Source organism: Sinohyriopsis cumingii, chromosome 12 (genome assembly GCF_028554795.1).
Source record: "Sinohyriopsis cumingii isolate HCF-2022 chromosome 12, ASM2855479v2, whole genome shotgun sequence".
In the NCBI taxonomy this organism is placed as follows: domain Eukaryota; kingdom Metazoa; phylum Mollusca; class Bivalvia; order Unionida; family Unionidae; genus Sinohyriopsis; species Sinohyriopsis cumingii.
The window spans coordinates 28156777-28177864 of record NC_142972.1 but is presented as its reverse complement, the minus strand read 5'-3'; the positions used below and the strand labels follow the sequence as shown (position 1 = coordinate 28177864).

The 21088-nt window shown below is 33.7% G+C and overlaps 1 protein-coding gene across 1 annotated transcript in view; it reads right to left on the bottom strand.

Moving 5' to 3' along the window:
* LOC149786154 (diacylglycerol lipase-alpha-like) overlaps positions 1-21088 on the bottom strand; it is a 222871-nt gene that overhangs the window by 10282 nt on the left and 191501 nt on the right. Inside the window, exons 14-16 of the mRNA XM_089976506.1 lie at positions 16746-16818; positions 15956-16152; positions 15390-15522 (exon numbers count right to left, since the gene is read on the bottom strand). Of these exons, the coding sequence (XP_089832632.1) occupies positions 15390-15522; positions 15956-16152; positions 16746-16818 (403 nt within the window). The remainder of the gene's footprint in view (positions 1-15389; positions 15523-15955; positions 16153-16745; positions 16819-21088) is intronic.

Here is a 21088-nt window from a genome sequence, read left to right as displayed (position 1 = left end):
ACTAACAAGGATACCTTTTTTCTTCTCCCTTGTACAAATTCTAATTATGATTTTGGCAATCACATGTAAAACATATTGATTTATGTAAACTGATCTGATGAAGGGAGAACATTTCTACCAAAGTAAATTGAAACTGGAACAAAAGAAACCCTTATTATGGGTCACTGTTGCACATATTTTCAGAAATGTATTAATACAGGTAAAATATATATATCCTGCACAAAATAAAATAGATGAACAGTTGAACCTATAAATTACTCAATTTACTGCATCTTCACCAGGTAATAGGTAAGGGTTGTTGATATGGAATAAAGATGAATAAAAAAGTTAAATAACAAAGCCTGGCTTTTGATGATGACCATAATGAAGTATTAATTCTAAACAACATTGATATGAATGACTTAGCACAAGAACAGGTATAAACACCACTGATGTTTACTCAATCTTTCGTAAGCTACTAGTACTTAAAAATATTTGCTTTAAGCAAAATAAAAGTTGTTAGACAACGTCTGCTAAGATGTACAGGTGATGCAGGCAGTGTCATATGCTACAGACTAACTGCCATTGTATAGCCAAAGATGTACAGGTGATGCAGGCAGTGTCATATGCTATAGACTAAATGCCATTGTATAGCCAAAGATGTACAGGTGATGCAGGCAGTGTCATATGCTACAGACTAACTGCCACTGTATAGCTAAAGATGTACAGGTGATGCAGGCAATGTCTTATGCTATAGACTAAATGCCATTGTATAGCCAAAGATGTACAGGTGATGCAGGCAGTGTCATATGCTACAGACTAACTGCCACTGTATAGCTAAAGATGTACAGGTGATGCAGGCAGTGTCTTATGCTACAGACTAACTGCCATTGTACAGCCAAAGATGTACAGGTGATGCAGGCAGTGTCATATGCTATAGACTAACTGCCATTGTATAGCAAAGTCATGCAACTCCTCATTACAATTAATCATTTCTTCTTCAAAGGGAGCAGTCATGGATGTACATAGTCAGGTATTAGGTTCATGTTATTTCTTTATCTTTTATGAAAAACACACAACACAAAAAAATATTAAAATGAAATGTATTTTTTATGGGGCTTCACTGTAGTGGTTGAGCAAATTCTTTGGGGTCTACCTGTACTGCCTGGGATAATTGGGATCTACCTGTACTGCCTGGGATAATTGGGATCTACCTGTACTGCCTGGAATAATTGGGATCTACTTGTACTGCCTGGGATAATTGGGGTCTTTATCTTTGTATTTAATAAGTTCTTATTATTTCCTGGATTTTACTTACCATCATGGTTGAATGTTTGTGTTGCTTGTTGCTTTTTTATGTTATTAAAATGCACACATCTAGCCTTCACCTATTCATTGTTGTACAGTAAGTTGCACCCTTTACTTAGTGAGTTAATTGTTTTATATTATCAGCTGGAAAAAAAACTAAAAACCCCAAGAGATTTCATGACCACCTTGACATATGTGTTATCATATAGAATCTGTAAATAGTAACAATCCTGCTTAAAGCTCATTAAAACTCATTGGTCCAGTTGATACAGCTAGCTGTCATAGAGGCAAATTAAACGTAAGGTGGTTGGAGATAAACAACTACCCTTTCACAAATTACTTAACTGGCTGATAACAGTTAGGGTGCATATGTGCCATAACACGATGTGTCACGCTGAAAATGATTTTTTTAAAACTCCAAAGCCACCTAATGGTCATGTTTTGAGAAACACTATTTTCAGTAATCTTCAGGAAAAAATATATAAAAATATATTTAAAAAAACAATACTTCAATATATGCCCATAGCAAGTATGAACAGTAAACAATTCTGCTTGGAGCTCATGTAAAATTTCCATTGAGGCAGTTTATACAGCAAATTATCACAGAGGCAATTAAAAGGCAAAAGGTCAGGCATAAAAGTATTGCTTAACTGATTGACAATAGCTAGAGTGATGTTTTAAGGCCTTTGAGGACTGCTATGGGTGAACCCATGGTGATAACTTGCAAAGGAAAAATTCACAAAATGGAACAACCCAATTCATGTTAAGCTGTAAGAAAATGAAAGAAATGCCAGCTGCAGGTTGAAGAACAAAGCTTATTACACAACACTGCCTTGAATAAGAACGTTTAAGCCATCTGTGTTATAAATCACTGAAAAAATCATATTAACCAAAGGCAAAGCAAGATTATTTCAGTTGTCAGAATTTAGCTTTTTCTTATTATTTGTTAACTTAATATTGTCAGAATACTATTAATTGACACTTTTGGATGAATTTAGCAATGAAATAATAGATAGAAAGAAAATAATAAGCACATGCTCATGTTTGCACAGTTGATTTGTGTTGATAAAATGTTAACACCTGTAATGGATAGAGGTATTTATTACTGCTATAATGACTGTAAAGCCCCTATTATACTTGAAAATATTATGTCCCTCCTCCCAAATGAAATGGTCAGTCCCAAAATGTGATGTACCATATATTCATTTTTCTTCAGACATAAGCATATCTCATGATCAGACTCCATCAGATACAGTACTGACAATGCTAACATTATGGCTGTCATTAACAACTTAGTTCTGTCCATGATTTGCTCTGTGTAGGTGTACTTAAATGCTCTGAAGAAAACAGACAAGTTATTTTCTTTATTCAGATTCGAATTTCCAACCATTTTCTACAGACTTATATGAAAAGATCGCTACAGCTATTTCCAATTCGATGACATGGCTTTTTGGGGTCAAGCACACTGTCCACCTCTTGGGACCTCAAAACACTTTTTGAGTCACAAAAACCATCCAGCCCTGTCTGGGAATATGGCTGGTATGATGGTGTTGCTCTACAAGTCCTTTGAACACTACTGTGGGGAAGCCCATTAGACTAATTTGCATAGATGAATTGTGCAAAGTGGAACAACTGTATTGATCTCAAGTTAGGTAAATCAATGAGCTGTGTGCTGAGGAACAAAAGTTATTACACAAAACTGGCTTGAATGAGAATATTTAAACATGCTTTATTAACAATTACTGTCAACATCATCAACAGCAATAACATTTCTTTGAAACTGGATTTTAATTTATACAAAACAGAGAACACGTTTATTACAGAATTCAGAAAAGTGTACAAGTATGAATCATCTTTAAGGCAGACTGTCAAACACTGCTGTAATTCAGGGATGGATGAGCCATCTGTAAAATGAACAGAGCCCAGCAAAACAAAATAAAAGAACTCCTGATTGATGGAGTTTGACTTTGTGCAGCACAGCAGCAAGGGGGACATTTCATTCCTTGCATGTAATGCAAACACCATTAGTCCTCTTGAAGTGTATGACATCCATCAACAAACTGAATGGAACAATGAGGTTGGCTCAATTTATTATTATTTTTTTATCTTAATCTTGTTGAACTACCAACTGTTAACTGACCCATGCATTTCAGGATGATTTTAGCTATGAAATAGATGGATTCAAAGACAATAAAAGCACATGACTATGTTTACAAAGTTAATTAGTGCTCATAAAGATAAAACACTCTAAATGGACAGAGGCATTGCTGTATTATGTGCAGCATCACCATAAAGTGGTGAAACGTAATTGCCTCCCCCCACAAATACAATGGTCGGTGCCTAGTGTGATCAATATTTTTGTTTTTCTACAGAGTCAGGCATATCCCATGATCAAACTGCATCAGATACTGTTCTGATAATGCCAGCATTATGGTCTGCACGAACAATTCAGTTTTAACCAGGATTCATTCCAAGAATCCATCGAGGAAGCTAGGACAACAGTACCATCCAGTCTCTAATGAGTGCAAAGATAAACACAAATATAACTAAATTTCAATTACTTTCAAAACCCATACTGAACTAATGAATGCAACAAAGACTACATCTAAGTATGACTACATTTACACATCTGAATGGATTTTAAAGCGACCTGGCATATTTTTTTAAAATATCTGTGTGGTTGCAATTGTGTGCACATAAAATGTGTGGTGATAATATCTGACACTGCCAAGACTATCAACCATTTGTTTGCTAATTTGTAAATGCATTTCAAATATTGAATTTTCATTCATTTTCTTTAAGTTCACATAAAAATATAGCTTATCGCATTTGGATGATCTTTTATCTTTTTGGTCACACTTACTGCCTCTACCCTCCCCTTCAATGAGACGTCAAAAACACTTTTGGAGTCTCAAGACCCTTACAACACTCTCTTAGAATATGTAAGGAATAGTAATTTAACAATTTACATGCTAATAGATGTACACATGATCTTTCATATATAAATATGAATGTTTTACATTTTATGTATATCTTGATGGCTATAGGAAACCTAGCGGGTTAACAATGTTTATGACCAAGAATGTCAAGAGCCTTTGCAGTTTGCTGTGAAAGAAAGTGTATTCTTTTAGCTGAAAAAATGCATCAAGTAATAAGAGAATCTTGCAAATAGTGTTGACACTGCATACTGCCACAATTTATCAACAACTGATTGTTGGAGCCAATTGTTGAAATAATATTTCTTTTGTTGACATATCATGTGAACTTGGTTATTTTTGACAATGGAAAAGAGTTATCACTAATATCATTATTATTATCATTTTGGGATGAAATTAATATTTTAACAAATACTAAGAAAAAAGAATAAACAGCATGTACACTAATTGTGGGCACTTTTCCTTCTTACGCCCTTTTGAATTTTGACCCTTAAAACTGGCCATCTTGCAGAAACTTGTTATGAGAAACTACCTGTCATGAGAGATCACTTGTTACCGGCAGAAGAGGTTGTCTCAAAAGAGGGATTTTATCACACGAATATAGATCTTCGTTGAGGTGAATATAAAGTTCTATGAACAAGTAAACCTAATATTGACTGACACCAAGCGAAGGTCAACATGATAAGTTTAAGGACTGATAGAAATTGACATTAACTGAAACAAAGGTCTTAATTTTTTGTATACAATTTAGAGAGACAAATTTTTAATTTGCTAAGTAAGTGTACATAAGTCATTTCAACTTCTTGACAAAAGCAACATAACATTATAATGTCACGTAAAAGGTTATGAGTCATGACCATGGAATATGAAGAAATAAATATACATGCAACTTTTTATACTAAATGAAAGACTACTTCTCATGGGAATCATCTAACATCAGATTTTACAAGCTGGTTAAACTGTGGCAAACGAAGAGCAGATATCTCCATAAATTGGCTCATTAACTTTAAACACATTATCATGCAAAAAGATTTGCAAATCATAAAGCAAATTGAATCAGCATTGAAAAACATTATCCAGTTCGAAAGCCAAATGATCACATCTTTAAAAAAATTTTTTTACAGTTACAATATTTTACCTGTTTCCATGTTCACTACCTGCACACTTTAAAAATATATTACAGTCTTTACATTTTAAGAAACAAAAACAAAAGATGAAAGATGGACAACAGGAGAAAATTGTTCAGAAGGGTAAAGTTCATTCTCTGTCTAGTGATAGAGTAAAGAGAATGAGAATCAAAATCAAATAATACTATAAAAAAACATAACTGTATGTTTATGCCAATGTTTGTTACCTTCTTCTTTATGTAAACTAATCAAACAGGAGAAATGCTGAGAATGGAAGTAAGTGTGTATTCAAAAAACAGTGCAGTTCTGAAAAAGCGTTGAGCACAATGACAAGTAAAACTGCATATTTGATAATGATGACCATAATATGTACAGCAATCAACTGAAACTGCAAAAGTAGCTGAATTCGAAAAGTTCTATCACATATTTCATCCTCATGTATGTAAAGGCATTAAATCTAAACAAACTTGTGCGAGCTCTACCATGTTAGATGTTGATCGTAATGTGCATCCATTAAAGACTGCAATACAAGTTGCATTCACATGATTATATATTACAATTTATTCAGTTGCAAAACAACAAAAACAGACTTTAGGTGGACATAATGACTGCCTTCAGACAATGACTCTAAAATATACAAAGTTTCAAGCTGAAACACTGAAAACTGGAGACTAGCTGCTCTCATAAGTTTTAAGTCAAAAACAAAAACCTCCATGTGCTATGATGAGCATAATACCAACAAAGTGTCATACCGGTATATCAAATACTGTGGATCTAGTTGCATTCGCAAGATTCTGTCATATACTGCATTCAGTTCCAAGACAACAAAAAAAGTTAATAACAAAAATTGCAGCACAGTAATTTGTCAATATGAACAATTTTAAATTATGAAAGTAAATATTTAAAAAGTTTTATGAAAATCCAACGAAATTGTACATTTATAAGATTCTAATGTACATTATGCTCAGAGAAAAAGGGTCATAAGTCCAACAAAATTCCTAGAGTACAATGATTTGTTTACATGTGTATCTTCAGATGAGATTAGCCGCATTCACAAGATTCTGTTACACTATATCTAGTAAGTCATGACTAACCACTGGGCCCCAATGACCTGGACCATTGGTCAGGGTAAGTTGTCTTGAACTTAACTTACTGTGCATCAATCTTTATTTTCCATCAGACTTACCATGACTATGACCTTTGACCTTTAGATGACAGAATCTATAGGTCTTTCAGTGCTCTAAATGCATGCCATCCACAAAGTTTGGCCAAGGATCTTACTCCTCTAGAACATTGTTATGAAAAACCTATTTTTTCCTCAAGTCATCATGACCATGACCTTTGACCTCTTAATACCAATCAAAAGACTGCTTTCATATTTGCTGTGCAAGCCTTCCCCAAACTTTGCTAAAGATATGTTGTTTAGAAATAAAGTTATGATGCAAAAAATATTGTCTTCTTTCAGTCTGAGTAACTTTACTAGTGACAATATGCCTCCAAAATCTCTTTCTTACCCAATGTGTAAGTCATCCATAAACTCTGGTGATGGTTCATCATTGAGAGTTGAATTTTGTTGCAGAAATCATTTTTCTTCTCTCAGTCAGTGACCATGACTTTCTGATACCAAATAAATAAGTTTTCTTCCTTATTAAAAGTGCAGACCATCCACAAAATTTGGTTATGATCAGTGATGTAGAACTAGTGATATTTTGAAGCAACATTTTTCTTCTTTCAGTTGTCAAAGGATGGACAACTTCCTATGATAGCATGCTCTACCTTATGGCATGCATAAAAAAATTGCAGCATTAAAATAATTTGTCATGATGAACATCTTCAGTTGATGACCACAATATTTACCAGGCTTCAAGGCAATCTATCAAACACTTCATAGGATTGTATGCCAGAGAGAATAATGGATGGATGGGCAAGAGAATTCCTATATAAATAATTGTTACATACAGAAGCTATGCATGAAATGTATTTAATACTTTTAACAGATCATGAATAAAACAATTTTTATTGCTTCTCACCTCTGTTCCTTGCTTTTTTTCAATCTGTAGACATAAACTACAATGTAATACAACAGCAATGTAACTGATAACCAAAATGTAATAGGAGGCAAGAAAATATGCATAACTAGTTTGATTTGTGAGTCTGTACATGCAATGCAACTGAACAGATAAAAAGAGAGAAGCAAAATTTAGTTCTTTAGTTCTTCCCTAAATACAAGACTCCATTTGGTCAGGTTTACCTTGAGTTTAGGTAAAAGTAAAATACTGTAATATAGTTTCATTTACAAAACTTTATCATCAGCCTTAATTTAGGCTATGGACATATGGATAGACATGCACATACATGTCAAAGTGACCACGATGACGAGCTTCTGCCAAGGTGGGCTTTACGTTAATCGTGTGATTTAGGTACATATAAGCTTGATGTGATTTAGGTACATGTAAGCTTGATGTGATTTAGGTACATGTAAGCTTGATGTGATTTAGGTACATGTAAGCTTGATGTGATTTAGGTACATGTAAGCTTGATGTGATTAGGTACATGTAAGCTTGATGTGATTTAGGTACATGTAAGCTTGATGTGATTTAAGTACATGTAAGCTTGGTGTGATTTAGGTACATGTAAGCTTGGTGGATTTAGGTACATGTATGATACAGCATATTCTTTTGATGGCAAAATATTTTAACAAGGCTATATCTGTAAATAATTTTCCTAAATAAGCATACAAAAATGCAAATAATATTGTCAAGATGATAAGAAAGAAGCATAAGCTTTCCAAAAATACTTAAGGTAGTAAGGAAGAAATATTTAGAAAATATAAAATGGCAAGGGGCAAGAGAAGCAATCTGTTTAAGGCAAGAATAATGTTACAATTGTTGAGTATCTAGAGATTTTGCTTTTGTATCACTACTTACTGTTGTCAACAAAAAGAAAGTGATAACTTTTTTTCTCTTGTGATAACTGGCATATTTTTCTGACAGTGTTATTTCTTGGCTGGACTAGTTAGAAGAATTGCAAGTTCCCGTCCTTATTTTGTTTGCTGAAGCAAAATATAGATCTGATTTAAGCAAATCTCACAAGCATAATGCCTCACAATTAAAGTTATTGGAAAAAATTTGTTTATCAATGCACGATTGTGAATTATGTCCTACTAAGAATCATGCTGTGTGACTTTCTAAAATTCTGAACAAAACCGAAACTGAAATCACACAGACTCATAATATACATGCTTTCAAAGATGCCTTATTTGTGTGTACAAATACACCACCTGTAACAGTTTTAATCTATACTGCTCTGTGATTGACACCTAAGCCAGTTAAAAAAACTGTCACAAAAAAGCCCACTTGCCCCACATACATGTACGTTAATATGACAGCAATTCAGTAATGCACCAGTGTGTCAGTTCACCACTTCTGCCAGTCCAGTTTGCTCTTTCATATGGATCTGCAGGACACCGGCATAAAATGTGTGGAATACCTTCTAAAATGAATATACTCAGTGCCTCGATGCAGAACAAGTATTAGACATTAGTAACTTCATGCAAGAAGCAAGTAAACCATGTCTAATTTTCAATATTTTTGTAATGTTTGTTTCATACTAAGTGATATCTTAACATACAATAGTTCCTTCAGCTCAACATTACTAATGATAATGGATATCATTAGCATTGTTGAGCTGAAGGAACTACTGTGTGTTAAGATGTGTGTGGAACATGTACACTGCTTTTGGGCATTTCTGAGCACCTAAGGTTTTCGTTTCCATTACTGAAGCAAAACGCATATGGAATTTGAGCGATTGACAAAAATAAAATATAGCAATGCTTACCATTTGAAAAGATGCAATGGTCACCAGAATATTCTGTTCAAAATAATATTAATTTTGGACAAAGAAGATACCACCACCCTGTTTTCCTGACTCGCGATATGTCGGCCTATTCTGCGCATAGCTTTGAAAAGATGTCATGTTTATCCATTTGGGCTACAGAAATGAAATATATTACTTTGGACTGTTTCTGTCAGCAGTTCAGTTGAGTAATTAGGTCAGGTTTATAGCTAGTTTTACAAAATTCAACGTAAAAATGCCAATAAATGGCAAGAGGTATTAAGCAAACTAAACCGATCTTGTAAAAAAGTTAGTAAAGTTCAACATTTTATGAAAAAAAAGCTATTACGTGGAAAAGAAACAACAATGAATAGGATGTAATGTGATTATAACATCTTGCTGATGGGGAAAAATTACTACAGAATTTAGAAACAGACTATACGCCGAGGAATGTGTTGATAATTTATGTTAGAGCGGCAAGTAGACACGTTGGGTAGCAGACGATTTTGCACTTGTGGGACAACTTCTTGCAAAATTGGAAACTTGGATTAAAATAGTTTTGTTTTAAGGTACACATTTACATCTTTTATATAATGTATTGTAATAGACCTGGGGCTCTAAAGCTGTAATAGGATGGATGGGAAGGGTGGTTTTTCTATGTCATAAATTTAACATGTTGTTCATGTCAACGAACATATAAACTGCTGAAAGAATGAATTTAAACATTGTAATGTATCAGAAGTGTATAGATCGCGACTTACCTTGATATCTGTATTAAACCGTTCATGTTTATGTCAACTGTGATTGCCGGTCATGTGGTAACATGCGTCATGAAATTCAACCTCGCACATTGTTAAATACTCACAAAATCTTCTGGAATCTTATTTCATATGAATTTGTCACACCAAGAAATATGTTTATCACCCTTAAATTCCCATGACAACTCATCATTTGAATAGCACTAAGCTCTATTCCAACAGCTGACATCACGAAAATACGTCTGCAGGCAAGATGGCCAACACTAGATCACATGACTGGTTCCACACAGTAAATTTGTCAAGTGCACATTTTTTAAAATTAAATTTCACTTGTTGATTGTAAATGCTGGCCTTCTTTTATACTAGAATAAGTATGTTTTGAATATTTAATGGTGTATTCTTCGTTTTTATGCTGGTCAATATATTTTCAATGTTATCAGCGTTCATTGGTAGTTGTGTACTCTTCACCCAAGCTTAACTGTCTTGGTTACGATTTCAAGTACGTTGACGTTTGACAGACACGACAAAATACGTAATGTTTATATATTTGCTAATGACGGAGTGTGAACGGACAAGTGATGATAGTTAAATTGTATATTAACCCTCAGTTTGTGTCGCTGGTTGTAGAGTATCTGTTCGGCACCACCAGACCTGTTCGGCGTCCCGGACAAGCAATGATTGGTTATGTTTACATCACATGACTACTTTCCAAAGAGTATAAATAGGAGTGAAATTCGAAATTCGACAGATAGCTGTCAACATCAGCGCTTTAATCAACATCTCTCCACCACTGAGGTAGTTATAATTACAACTTTATTGGATGGCGTTAAAAAGCTCACAGATACTTATAAAAATAAGACAAGTCTACAAATTTTAATTTCTTTATTCTCAAAACTAGACTGGAATTATATATAGTACAACAATAGGAATCAATTCAATTCAAACAAATTCAATTCACTGCTATTGAGTCAAGCTTAATATAAAAGTAATATGGTGCCACATAAATAAGCAGCTATCTCCCGCCACACTAAGAATTTAGGGTTAACTTTCAAAATACTCCGTGGGTCATCCATTTCTCGCTGAGTGATTATGTTAAGGTTATGAAGGCCAGCATATTATAACATTTGTGTATTGCATACGTTACACATAATCAAACACATACATTCATGTTTTAGTCATATTTCTTGTACTAAGCATCTTACCACAATTTCATAGTCAAAAATAAAAAGGTCCTGACTTTGAGCATTCTTGCAATTTATTTTTACGTTTACACAAGTTAGAACATACCCCCCCCCAATCTGTTACAGTATTTATTTGTATTATTCAAAAAGATGCATAGTAAATCAAATTTTCTGGGTTACAGGTTCAAGAAGGTCATGGAGTGGGTCTTCACGTTGCCATTTAGAAATCACATTTTTATCTGCATTTCGAGTCTAAATGTGGGATATTTTTGTACACTTTATGAATATCACTTTTCTTAATTAATATACGATTGTTCTTTCTGGATACAAAATGGATTTTTGACCCAAAATAGCATGTGATCTAATGTTTACAGAAATGATGCATCGTTGCGCAGAATTACCTGACGCGCAGAATTGGCCGACATAGCGGTACTTCAATTAATTTTCCTGTGAGCATCTCAAAATGTAAATAAAACTAATTTGTTTCATGCATAAATCAGTTGAGAAAGAGTGGTCTGTGTACATGTAATTGGCCATGTTGGTCCTGTAGTTATGAAACAGTTCATTTTTGATAAAGGGCTGAGCAGATGTGGTTTGATCACAGACAACACATGGAGTCATGGCTCACTCAATGCATCTACACTAACTTGCCGATGGTAATACCCTCTGTAGAAATAAAGCCTAGAATGCTAATCTTTATCATATTAAACAGAAATATGAAAGCATACTGTTAAAGTAGTTAGAATACTGTTAGCCTGAAAGGCTAAAGTAGTCCATATTTACATAATATCAGAAGAAAAAACATAACTCCAGAGATAATGCTATTCAAGGTCCGTTCTACTATTATTTTTAAAAACACTGCTCTAAATTTTTTACAATATTATTTAAAATTTTATTTACTTTATATATCACTGGAGAACTGATAGTGTGATATCCTTCTAAAAGTGTTTTCTACTATAGTGTCACACAATACCAGCAGCAGAAAGGCCAAGGGAGACAATTGCTATAAGCCTAATTATCTGCCTAAATTTGAGCTGCCTCCCTTGACATGCTCTATAGTGTGTTACTAATTACAGTAGGACTGAATAACACAAACTATATGGTAAATGAGAAGGGACATTATACCATTAAGAACTAAGCAACAGAAAAAATCTATTTCCTAGTTGTAAACAAAATACTAAAGTATGCATACCTAACACCTGTAGCAAAAGACAGAAGAGAAAAAATATGTAACTAAAAATGAACAATAACTTAGAGTCACTAATATAGGTCATTAATGAAATCTTTATTCTCCATGTTCTATTATGTTGTGTGTGATATCTTATTTGTCATCTAAGAATAATAAACAATATTATCATGTTAAGATAATCATGATTCTTAACAAAGCATATTAATCCAAAATAAAACATGTCACAAAAAAACAATCGTACTCTGAATGGTACATTATATGTCAACCCCCATGTTTAGGACCTATGTAGACACTAGGAAGGCATACTCTGGACAAACAGGCTTTTTGTGACTTTAGGTTAAGGTATGCAGGTTTAAACAAGACAAAACATTGCAGTTATTTTCTAATTCAACTTGCCATGACCATTACCTTCAGAACCAATATTTTACAAATTTCCTTTTTATCCTAAGTGCAAGCTATTCACAATATTTGATCAAGGAAGCTATTTGTGTACAGAAGTTGTTGTGCAAAATCCAGTTTTCACAGTCACCTTCATACTAACCTTGGACCTTTGACCTGAAAATCAACACACCTCTTCTTTAATTAAGGGCAAGCATTCCACATACCATGGTTAAGGTACATGGCTGGAAACTAAGTTTTTGTGAAGAAATCATTTTTCAGCCAAAGTAATCTTGACCTTTCGACAAAGATCAAGAAGTGTTTTTCTTGTCTCAAATGCAAGCCATCCATAAAATTTGGTCCAAGAAATGATGAATAACTCAAGATATGCAGAGTCCATTTTCTTCTTAGGGTCATTGTAACCTTGACCTTTGACTCTGTAATCAAAAGGTATCTTTTGTTATCTTCAGTGCAATCCATTTACAAAGTGTGTTCCAGGTATCTGGTCTAAAAGTCAAGTTAGTGTGTGGGTACAATTTTCTTCCTTTCATTATAAAGGATCTTGACCTTTAACCTTCCAGATCAATAATTTTCGTTTTTGCCCTAAATGCAACCTTCTACCAAAGTTACGCAACATGTGAAGAACTCAAATTACTGGGCAGAAACAAACTTGTAGAACAGATGGACATCATAACATTATATGCTCTGCATTGTTTGGTGTATAAAACTAACTATAGTATGGCAAAGACTAAGTATTTATGAAGCTATATAAATTATTAACTGCCAGCACAGGTACAACACCTTTGATCTGCCTATGGTTATAGATAGGTCATTCCAAACAAGGTCAAAAAGATTTGTCCAAAACTAAATTGTAGAAGATTGCTGCAAACAATTATCTACTAGGTGACTGACTTTACTTTGTAGTAATAGTCTACTTTATTGACCCTTCAGGTCAAATATTGCAACATAAGCAAACCTGTTATAAGCAAAAGAGATAAAACGATCAAAATTTCAAAAGCCTCCAGTTAAGGAGATACCCATTAGCATTTTAAAATATTACACAACTTGTAACATTTTTAAAGTAATTTTTCAGCAATTAGCAAATGACAGTTGCAGAAATTTGAACCAAATGTTGTAACACTTAACTGGTCTGGTTACCACAGCAACCAAAATTTCAAACTTCTTTACCACTTGCGCTCTATATGATGACAGCAAATGGAACTATTCACTCTAAAATATTAAGCAATATGACATAAGATCTGAGCCTCATCCTGATGCAAAAACTGTGTACAAGAAAGCCACAGCCTGCATGCCAAGCTCAAGATCAAGGCTCTGCTGCAAAACATGTCACCTTTACCCAAGGTCAAAAGGTTGCAACAGCATGGTGCAGAATGAATAATCTTAGCTTCATAAACAATCCATCCAGTCTATGAAGAAAACCCATCATGACACTATGATTTTCTATGACTCTGACACTGACTCCAAATGTCAAAGGGGCAAACATGCTGATCACCAAATAGATTGTATTCGCTTCATAATAATTCATTACAAGCATTAGGAAATAAAATCAATCCATTTAGGAAATAATAAAAACTCTAATCTTCAACCGTAACCTTACAATTTTGTTCTATAACTGTGACCTTGACCCCCACAATTAAAGGTGCTAGACTGGTACTGTATGGATGACTGAATCAATTTATAATCAAGGGCTTCATAATTAAGAGAGCTCATGTCCCTTCTTGTAAAAATGCAAGGTTTTGCACATATTAAAACTTTTTACACTGAAATGAATACTCAAATGTATTTGATGGGAACCAATCTAGATTCATGATGCATTAATTTGTACAATTAGATTATTTTTTCAGTAAAATTTTTTAGCTGCTGTTGTTGCAATGAGTACAAATGTTGACACATTTAAATATTTTTTACTTTGGTAATCAGGTAAATTAACCAGTTTACAACATGGATATAATTTCTTCAAACATCATTTTCTGGCAACTGAGACAACAATCTTTGATACTTCATATGTTGTGCATTGTTCTAAAATGGGCAGGGGTTCATCCATAAGAGCAGGCCCTAACTGCTGGCCTAGAACCTCTACTTACATCAAAATGCATGTGGATAAATGTTTTTTTTTTTCTCAAGGTAATACATGTTCTAGCTGTCAGAGATGAAATGCAGCTCTCTCTCTCATCTTACTAAGTAATATAATATGCAATATTAGATTTGCATGTGTACAGACTTGGGTCTACTTTGTTCAACTTGTGATTTCAAGCAAACAGGTATGAACTGGTGGATCTGGATCTTGTCTGTATGCAGTGGAGTAAAAGTTACACATGATTTATGCAGTATTGCTTTTAATATTACCTGTTGATGGCAGCCTCAGTAGATCATGGTCACTGTTTCATAAGGCTGGACATGAATGATCTGTCCGCTGTTTCATTTAGTGTGATATTTATAAAGCCCTAGTCCAGTACAAAATAGGTACTGGTATGCATACATTTTGCCTGTATGTCTGAAGGAACTGTCTTATGTGTGTCCAGGGAGTACAATGCAGTCATACCACTATATCGTTTTTCCTCCAGTAGATTAGGCCTTAATCTGTTTCTTATGAATCATGAATGGTCAAAAGATGCAGACATTTGTAATGACCTATACAAAAAGACAAACATCTCAAGGATAAAAGAAAATATCAATACCTTTTCAAGACCTTCCATGACATTATCTGGCATGTGGTCATTCACCATTGTAGGGGAGATAAGCACCTCCTGGAAGTCAGAGTTGTCTGCCCATACAGCTTGGTACACTGGCTCTGATGACTGACAACAGGACCTAGTGAAAAGCATTCAAATCCTGGTTTGAAATTCTCTTAGCATACAGATATACTGAAAAATTGTACCAGTCTCAGACAGTGCAACAATAATGAGAGCAGTAAAAGGTTGTCTATGTACAAAAGATTAATAATATCTTTACAGGCAAATGTTCAAGGGCAAATGACACTGCAAACGCTAACATGATGTCAGAAAGGATGAGAAATGGAATGCTAATTCTCTTCCTTCTATCTTCTTGAAAAAATAACATGCAATGATTATTACAAGCATCTTCTTCACACTGTTGGTATAGATTTAATTCATATTAACTGGGATTCTTTTTAAAGCTAAGGACACAATTCAATTAGAACAGCAGTTTCCCCTCCAAAGTCTCCATTATATCTATGATGAAAACAAGAACCTGCTCTATTTTGACAAACTAACTTGAAACTCACCCTTTCTCTCCAGGATGGTTTCTGACCACAAGTATGATTTTTCCAGGTGGGTACAGGGGTTTGTGAGCTGACAACCCTATCTGTTCATCAGATGGATGAGCCGTCACATTGCGAGCCATATCGTCCTTAACCTCATCGTAAGTAAAGTGTGCTGCTGACTTGGAGCCACAGCACAGTGCCTTCAGTATTATTTTCCACTGAAATGGACCAAAACAAATCCATAAAATATAAATGCAGTTGTACAAGAAATGATAAATAAAAATCATACTGTTCTGGGAAATTTCAGCATGATTGTATTTAATGAAATTTGCAGTCAAGTTGAACATTAAACTTTAACTGTGCAGAAATTTGAGAGTAAACCAATTTGCAAGACCAAAAGAAAATAACATGAAAACATTGAGCATTTGGAATGTTTTAAAATTATAACATGGAGATGTTCCCTTCTGAAAGCATTTTTCAGCTGCTACAAATAATTTTCTTGGATTTTTTCTTTCTTGATAGAGTACCATACAATATGCATATTCCTAGCTTACAATCTTTGCAGATCAATGTTAAAATGGCATGCCTCAGTAATAAAAAATGTGTCCAAAATTTCAGTTCCTTCCTAATTTGTGCAAATTTTACATTCACATGAAAAATTTTAATTTAAAGAAAAACTGCTCTTAAATAATAACTCATAGTTTAAAAAATTATTATTACTGATAACTAATTTGCACATAAAAGTTATACCAACAGTTACAGACTGGTTGAAGCATGTGCTATTTCTATTGCTCCATTCTGTATCACATACCTTAGGGTTTTTACTTTTCTTTATTATATTTATTAGATCGGTTCTGAGTAACTCCATTTGTGGCAAACCAATTCTGCAAAAAGAAGAAGCCTATCAATTAAGAGCAAAAAAGTATCTAAGGTTATCTCCCTTAAATATATGTGAACTTAAACATTGTGGAATAATTTCATTATTGAAGACATTCAATCTATACATTAACTCATTAAAATAGTAAGAGAAAATTAATTTCATTGTTATCTGTTTTTAATCTTAAATTAAATGTAGCAATTACTTTCCCAAATCATCAAGCCTGAACCATGTAAAATAAATGTTCACAATTCCAAATCCAAAGTTCTGAAAAAGTAAAAGATGCATTAAAGGGACATCAAATAATATTAATAATAATAATAATAATAATAATAATAATGACTCATTTTAGATAGGGTAACTCAATCAGTTAAATACAACTAATCCCCCTTGAGGTCTTCCATCCCCCTTAAAAATAATATATATTTTGTGCAAATTTTTCTCTCATGAAAATAACTAAGAGTCAAACCCACTTATCTCAACCTCAGTTATCTTGCAAACCCATTTATGTTGAGTGTTTTGATCTGGTCCTGAAAAAATTTCTTCTTTGTTGTGCTAATTTTTCCCTGCTTATCTTGACCCCTGTTTTTAAGTCGATAACCTAGTTTTTTCAGGCATAAGTTTCGGTCAGAAGCAACATGCGGACCTGCTTATTTTGATGAAATGATTCAAAAGCACTTAAGCTTTCATACATATGCTAAGTACTGGCGACACTTACCACAGTTTCATTTTTTATTACAATCAGCCATTTCCATGTAACTTCATCATCCATGTGTACATAATTAAAAAATTCCTCTCAAGCAATGCCAGTGGAGTCCACAATCTCATCAGCTATTGATTCAAGACATATTTCTGATTGAGGCAATGAAATCTGATCAAGTGCTGCCTTATCACTGATTGGAACAAATTTATTGCATTGTACAAATTTTGCTTTCCACATGTTAATCATAATTATATGCATTATTTTGGAATTTGTGTGCACTTTAAAATAGTACAAGTTTTACTTATGTTCAATTAATTTAAAAAAACTTGGCAACAGGTTTTCATTTCCCTGTGAGTAGCCTCTTTCCCTTGGTAGCCTCATTAAGAAGTTTATGTTTGTTGTCTCAGACATTGAGGCAACCCAAAATCTAGGCCATTTAAGTACATGTAGCATGTAAATGATGTCACAACTAAATAGACATGTGATGCTGGATATTTTCCTTTAGACATTTGTTACTTCCCATCACATAAATATGAATTAAATCAATTTGTTGCATGGATTGAAATCTATAACAATGTAGCTTAACTGGGAGAATATTATGTGAAACTAGATTATAGGCTTTCTAAAAATATATAAATATTATGCCGGTTAAATTGCCATTATTTATTTCTTCCAACTATTGATCAATTAATTTTGTGAGAGCTTCTTTGACATGAATGCTCTTTGCCAAAGCCTGACTGCTCCTTGTGAAAAAGGGAAGGGGTATTAAAGTAGTTATTAACCTGTTTTGCTAGATGTTTTTTAAAAAAATTTGATCAAGATGTCAGTATTGAAATGAGTATATAATTTCCACAATCACTTCTACATCCTTGTTTAAAAATAGGAGTAATTTTAGCACACCTTAGTTTATTTGGGAAGACATCTGATGTAATACTGAGGTTAATCAAGCAAGTACCGATTATACTACAAGTGCTGATAACTGGATGACTTTTGGTCCCACATCATCTGTACCACATGATGTTTCTGCATTGATTTTGCTGCAAGTGTAGATCATGTCACTTTCACTCACAATATCTAGGGTAAATTGAAGATTATCAGGAGCTTTAGCCTTTACAAAAGATGGGTTTTAAGTCAGGGTTACAACCATTTTGTTCAGTCGGAGCATATACTTTCTATATTGGTAAAGAATTAGTTAAACATTTCAGCTATATGCAGTACTGAAGAAGCAATGCTGAAATTATAACTAAACCAAGCTGAAATGGATTGCCTTTTCGATGGAGTGAACTCATTCAGATAATGGTATAAGGATCTAAATTGTTTGTTTTCTTTAACCGAAGTTGCATAGTAACTTTTCTTTCATTCATTTATCAAAATGTTTACTTTATTTCACCATTTGAATCTATCCCTTGTATAACCTTGCTGCAAGTAAACAGCATCTAAGTAGATAGAATGACAAGTTTTTATGGGCCCTTGTTTGAGGCACTTTTTTGCAAACATCAAAATGTAAAGCTGAATGTGGGAAAAAGTGCAGAAATTTAATGTTGAGGAAAAATTATAAGTTTCTGTCCTTTCCTAAAAAAATTTTTTGTTTGTTACAAATGGGAACAGTACTGATGAAGGATACACAATTTGATGAAGTAAAGTACAATAATTCATTCACAGTAGAGTATGTTTAACAGGCTTGTGTCCATAAAACCCTGCCCATTTCTTTATTACTGTCTGTGACTCAGATATTTTAACACTGCCTGAGCAATATACTGTCTGTGACTCAGATATTTTAACACTGCCTAAGCAATATACTGTCTGTGACTCAGATATTTTAACACTGCCTGAGCAATATACTGTCTGTGACTCAGATATTTTAACACTGCTTGAGCAATATACTGTCTGTGACTCAGATATTTTAACACTGCCTGAGCAATATACTGTCTGTGACTCAGATATTTTAACACTGCCTGAGCAATATACTGTCTGTGACTCAGATATTTTAACACTGCCTGAGCAATATACTGTCTGTGACTCAGATATTTTAACACTGCCTGAGCAATATACTGTACAATTGGATAATAAATACAAATGTAAAAATAAGCAATCTTAGAAAATTATGTCCCATGGGCGATTTCATATTTATGCAACACAAATTGCAACATATAGAAAATAAAGGCACATGGGCACTTAAGTATTTTTCAAGAACATCTGTGTATATAAGAACGTTGCTAAGACATAAAATTAGCTATTTTATGACTATTCTGCCATTAGTGGCTTATCTATATACAGAACCTAGTTTTTTTAGATATAAACACAAATATTTTCTGTGTGTCCTCGCTGTCAAACAGGAAGTTCAAAGTTCGAAACTCACAGTGGCATCCCAATATATATATATATATATATATATATATATATATATATATATATATATATATATATATATACATACACACTTTCTTTTAGTCTCTCTCATTGCAATTTTTTCTTTCTTCCTTTTAAATACTTTTAAAAGTTCTTATCTTAAAAATGTATCACTTCCATCCAAGGATAGGCAATAGCACTTTTCAAAATAAATATATATCATCATTATCCAGATAATATAGCATTCTAACAACCTTTGAAAGATTACTGTTTAACACATTAACCCCTGGAGGTTTATGTTGTTTTCGGCTGAAATTGGAGTAGGAAATACATTTTGAAAGCTATTTCTAAATGCATCTGAAAACACCAAATCCCAGGTGATCTTTTAATAACATACTGCCTAGTTGTGTTAGAAACATCATTTTTCATTGGCTATTTGGCTCGCGCATGAGCAGAAGGGAAAAGTTGGAGTTCTTTTTTTTTTGTTGCTAAACGAACCCATTATTTTCATATTGAGACCACTCTTTATTCCAAATGCTCATCTTATCCTACTTTTTGCAAAGGTTCATCTGTCTGTTTGCAGTTCATACAGGTTTGCTTTAGATCTGAGACCAAAAAGTCTAAAATCCTGACACAAAATTTGATTCCGATCACGGGCCAATTTTGGATAGAAAAAAATTGATTCAAAAATTGAGGTTTTTCCCTCTGTATTTTGTAGTGCAACTAGAAATTCCAGATTATTTGGTATCATTGTAGAGCTACATCTGTCTACCTTTCTATAATAACACCCACTTTAGTGTATCATGCATGATCATGACGCTACAGAGCTTGGCAGTAGGCTACTACCTCCTGCCATGTTAACGCGTCACTAGGGGTTAATGTGTTAAACAAAACATGAGACACAAGTTGGTTTGAAATTACTCACCTGGCTGACATCTGCCTAATAACTAAATGCCAAAACTAAACCTTGAAATTTCTTCTCATGATAATGACTGCATAAGTTATTTTTGAAAATTCTCCATAACAGTTTCATGGGGTGGGGGAGAGTGCTTAAAATTGATAGCCAATGTACTCTCAAATTTACTGCAATTCTTTTGAGAAGTTTTTGAGAATAAATTCTTTTCATGTTTTATATTTTTAGTAAAAGCATGAATATTGAGGGTGGATTGGCATTATTTGTGAGAAAGGTCTTTGTGCCAGAATGCTGTCTGCCAAGTTGAGTTTA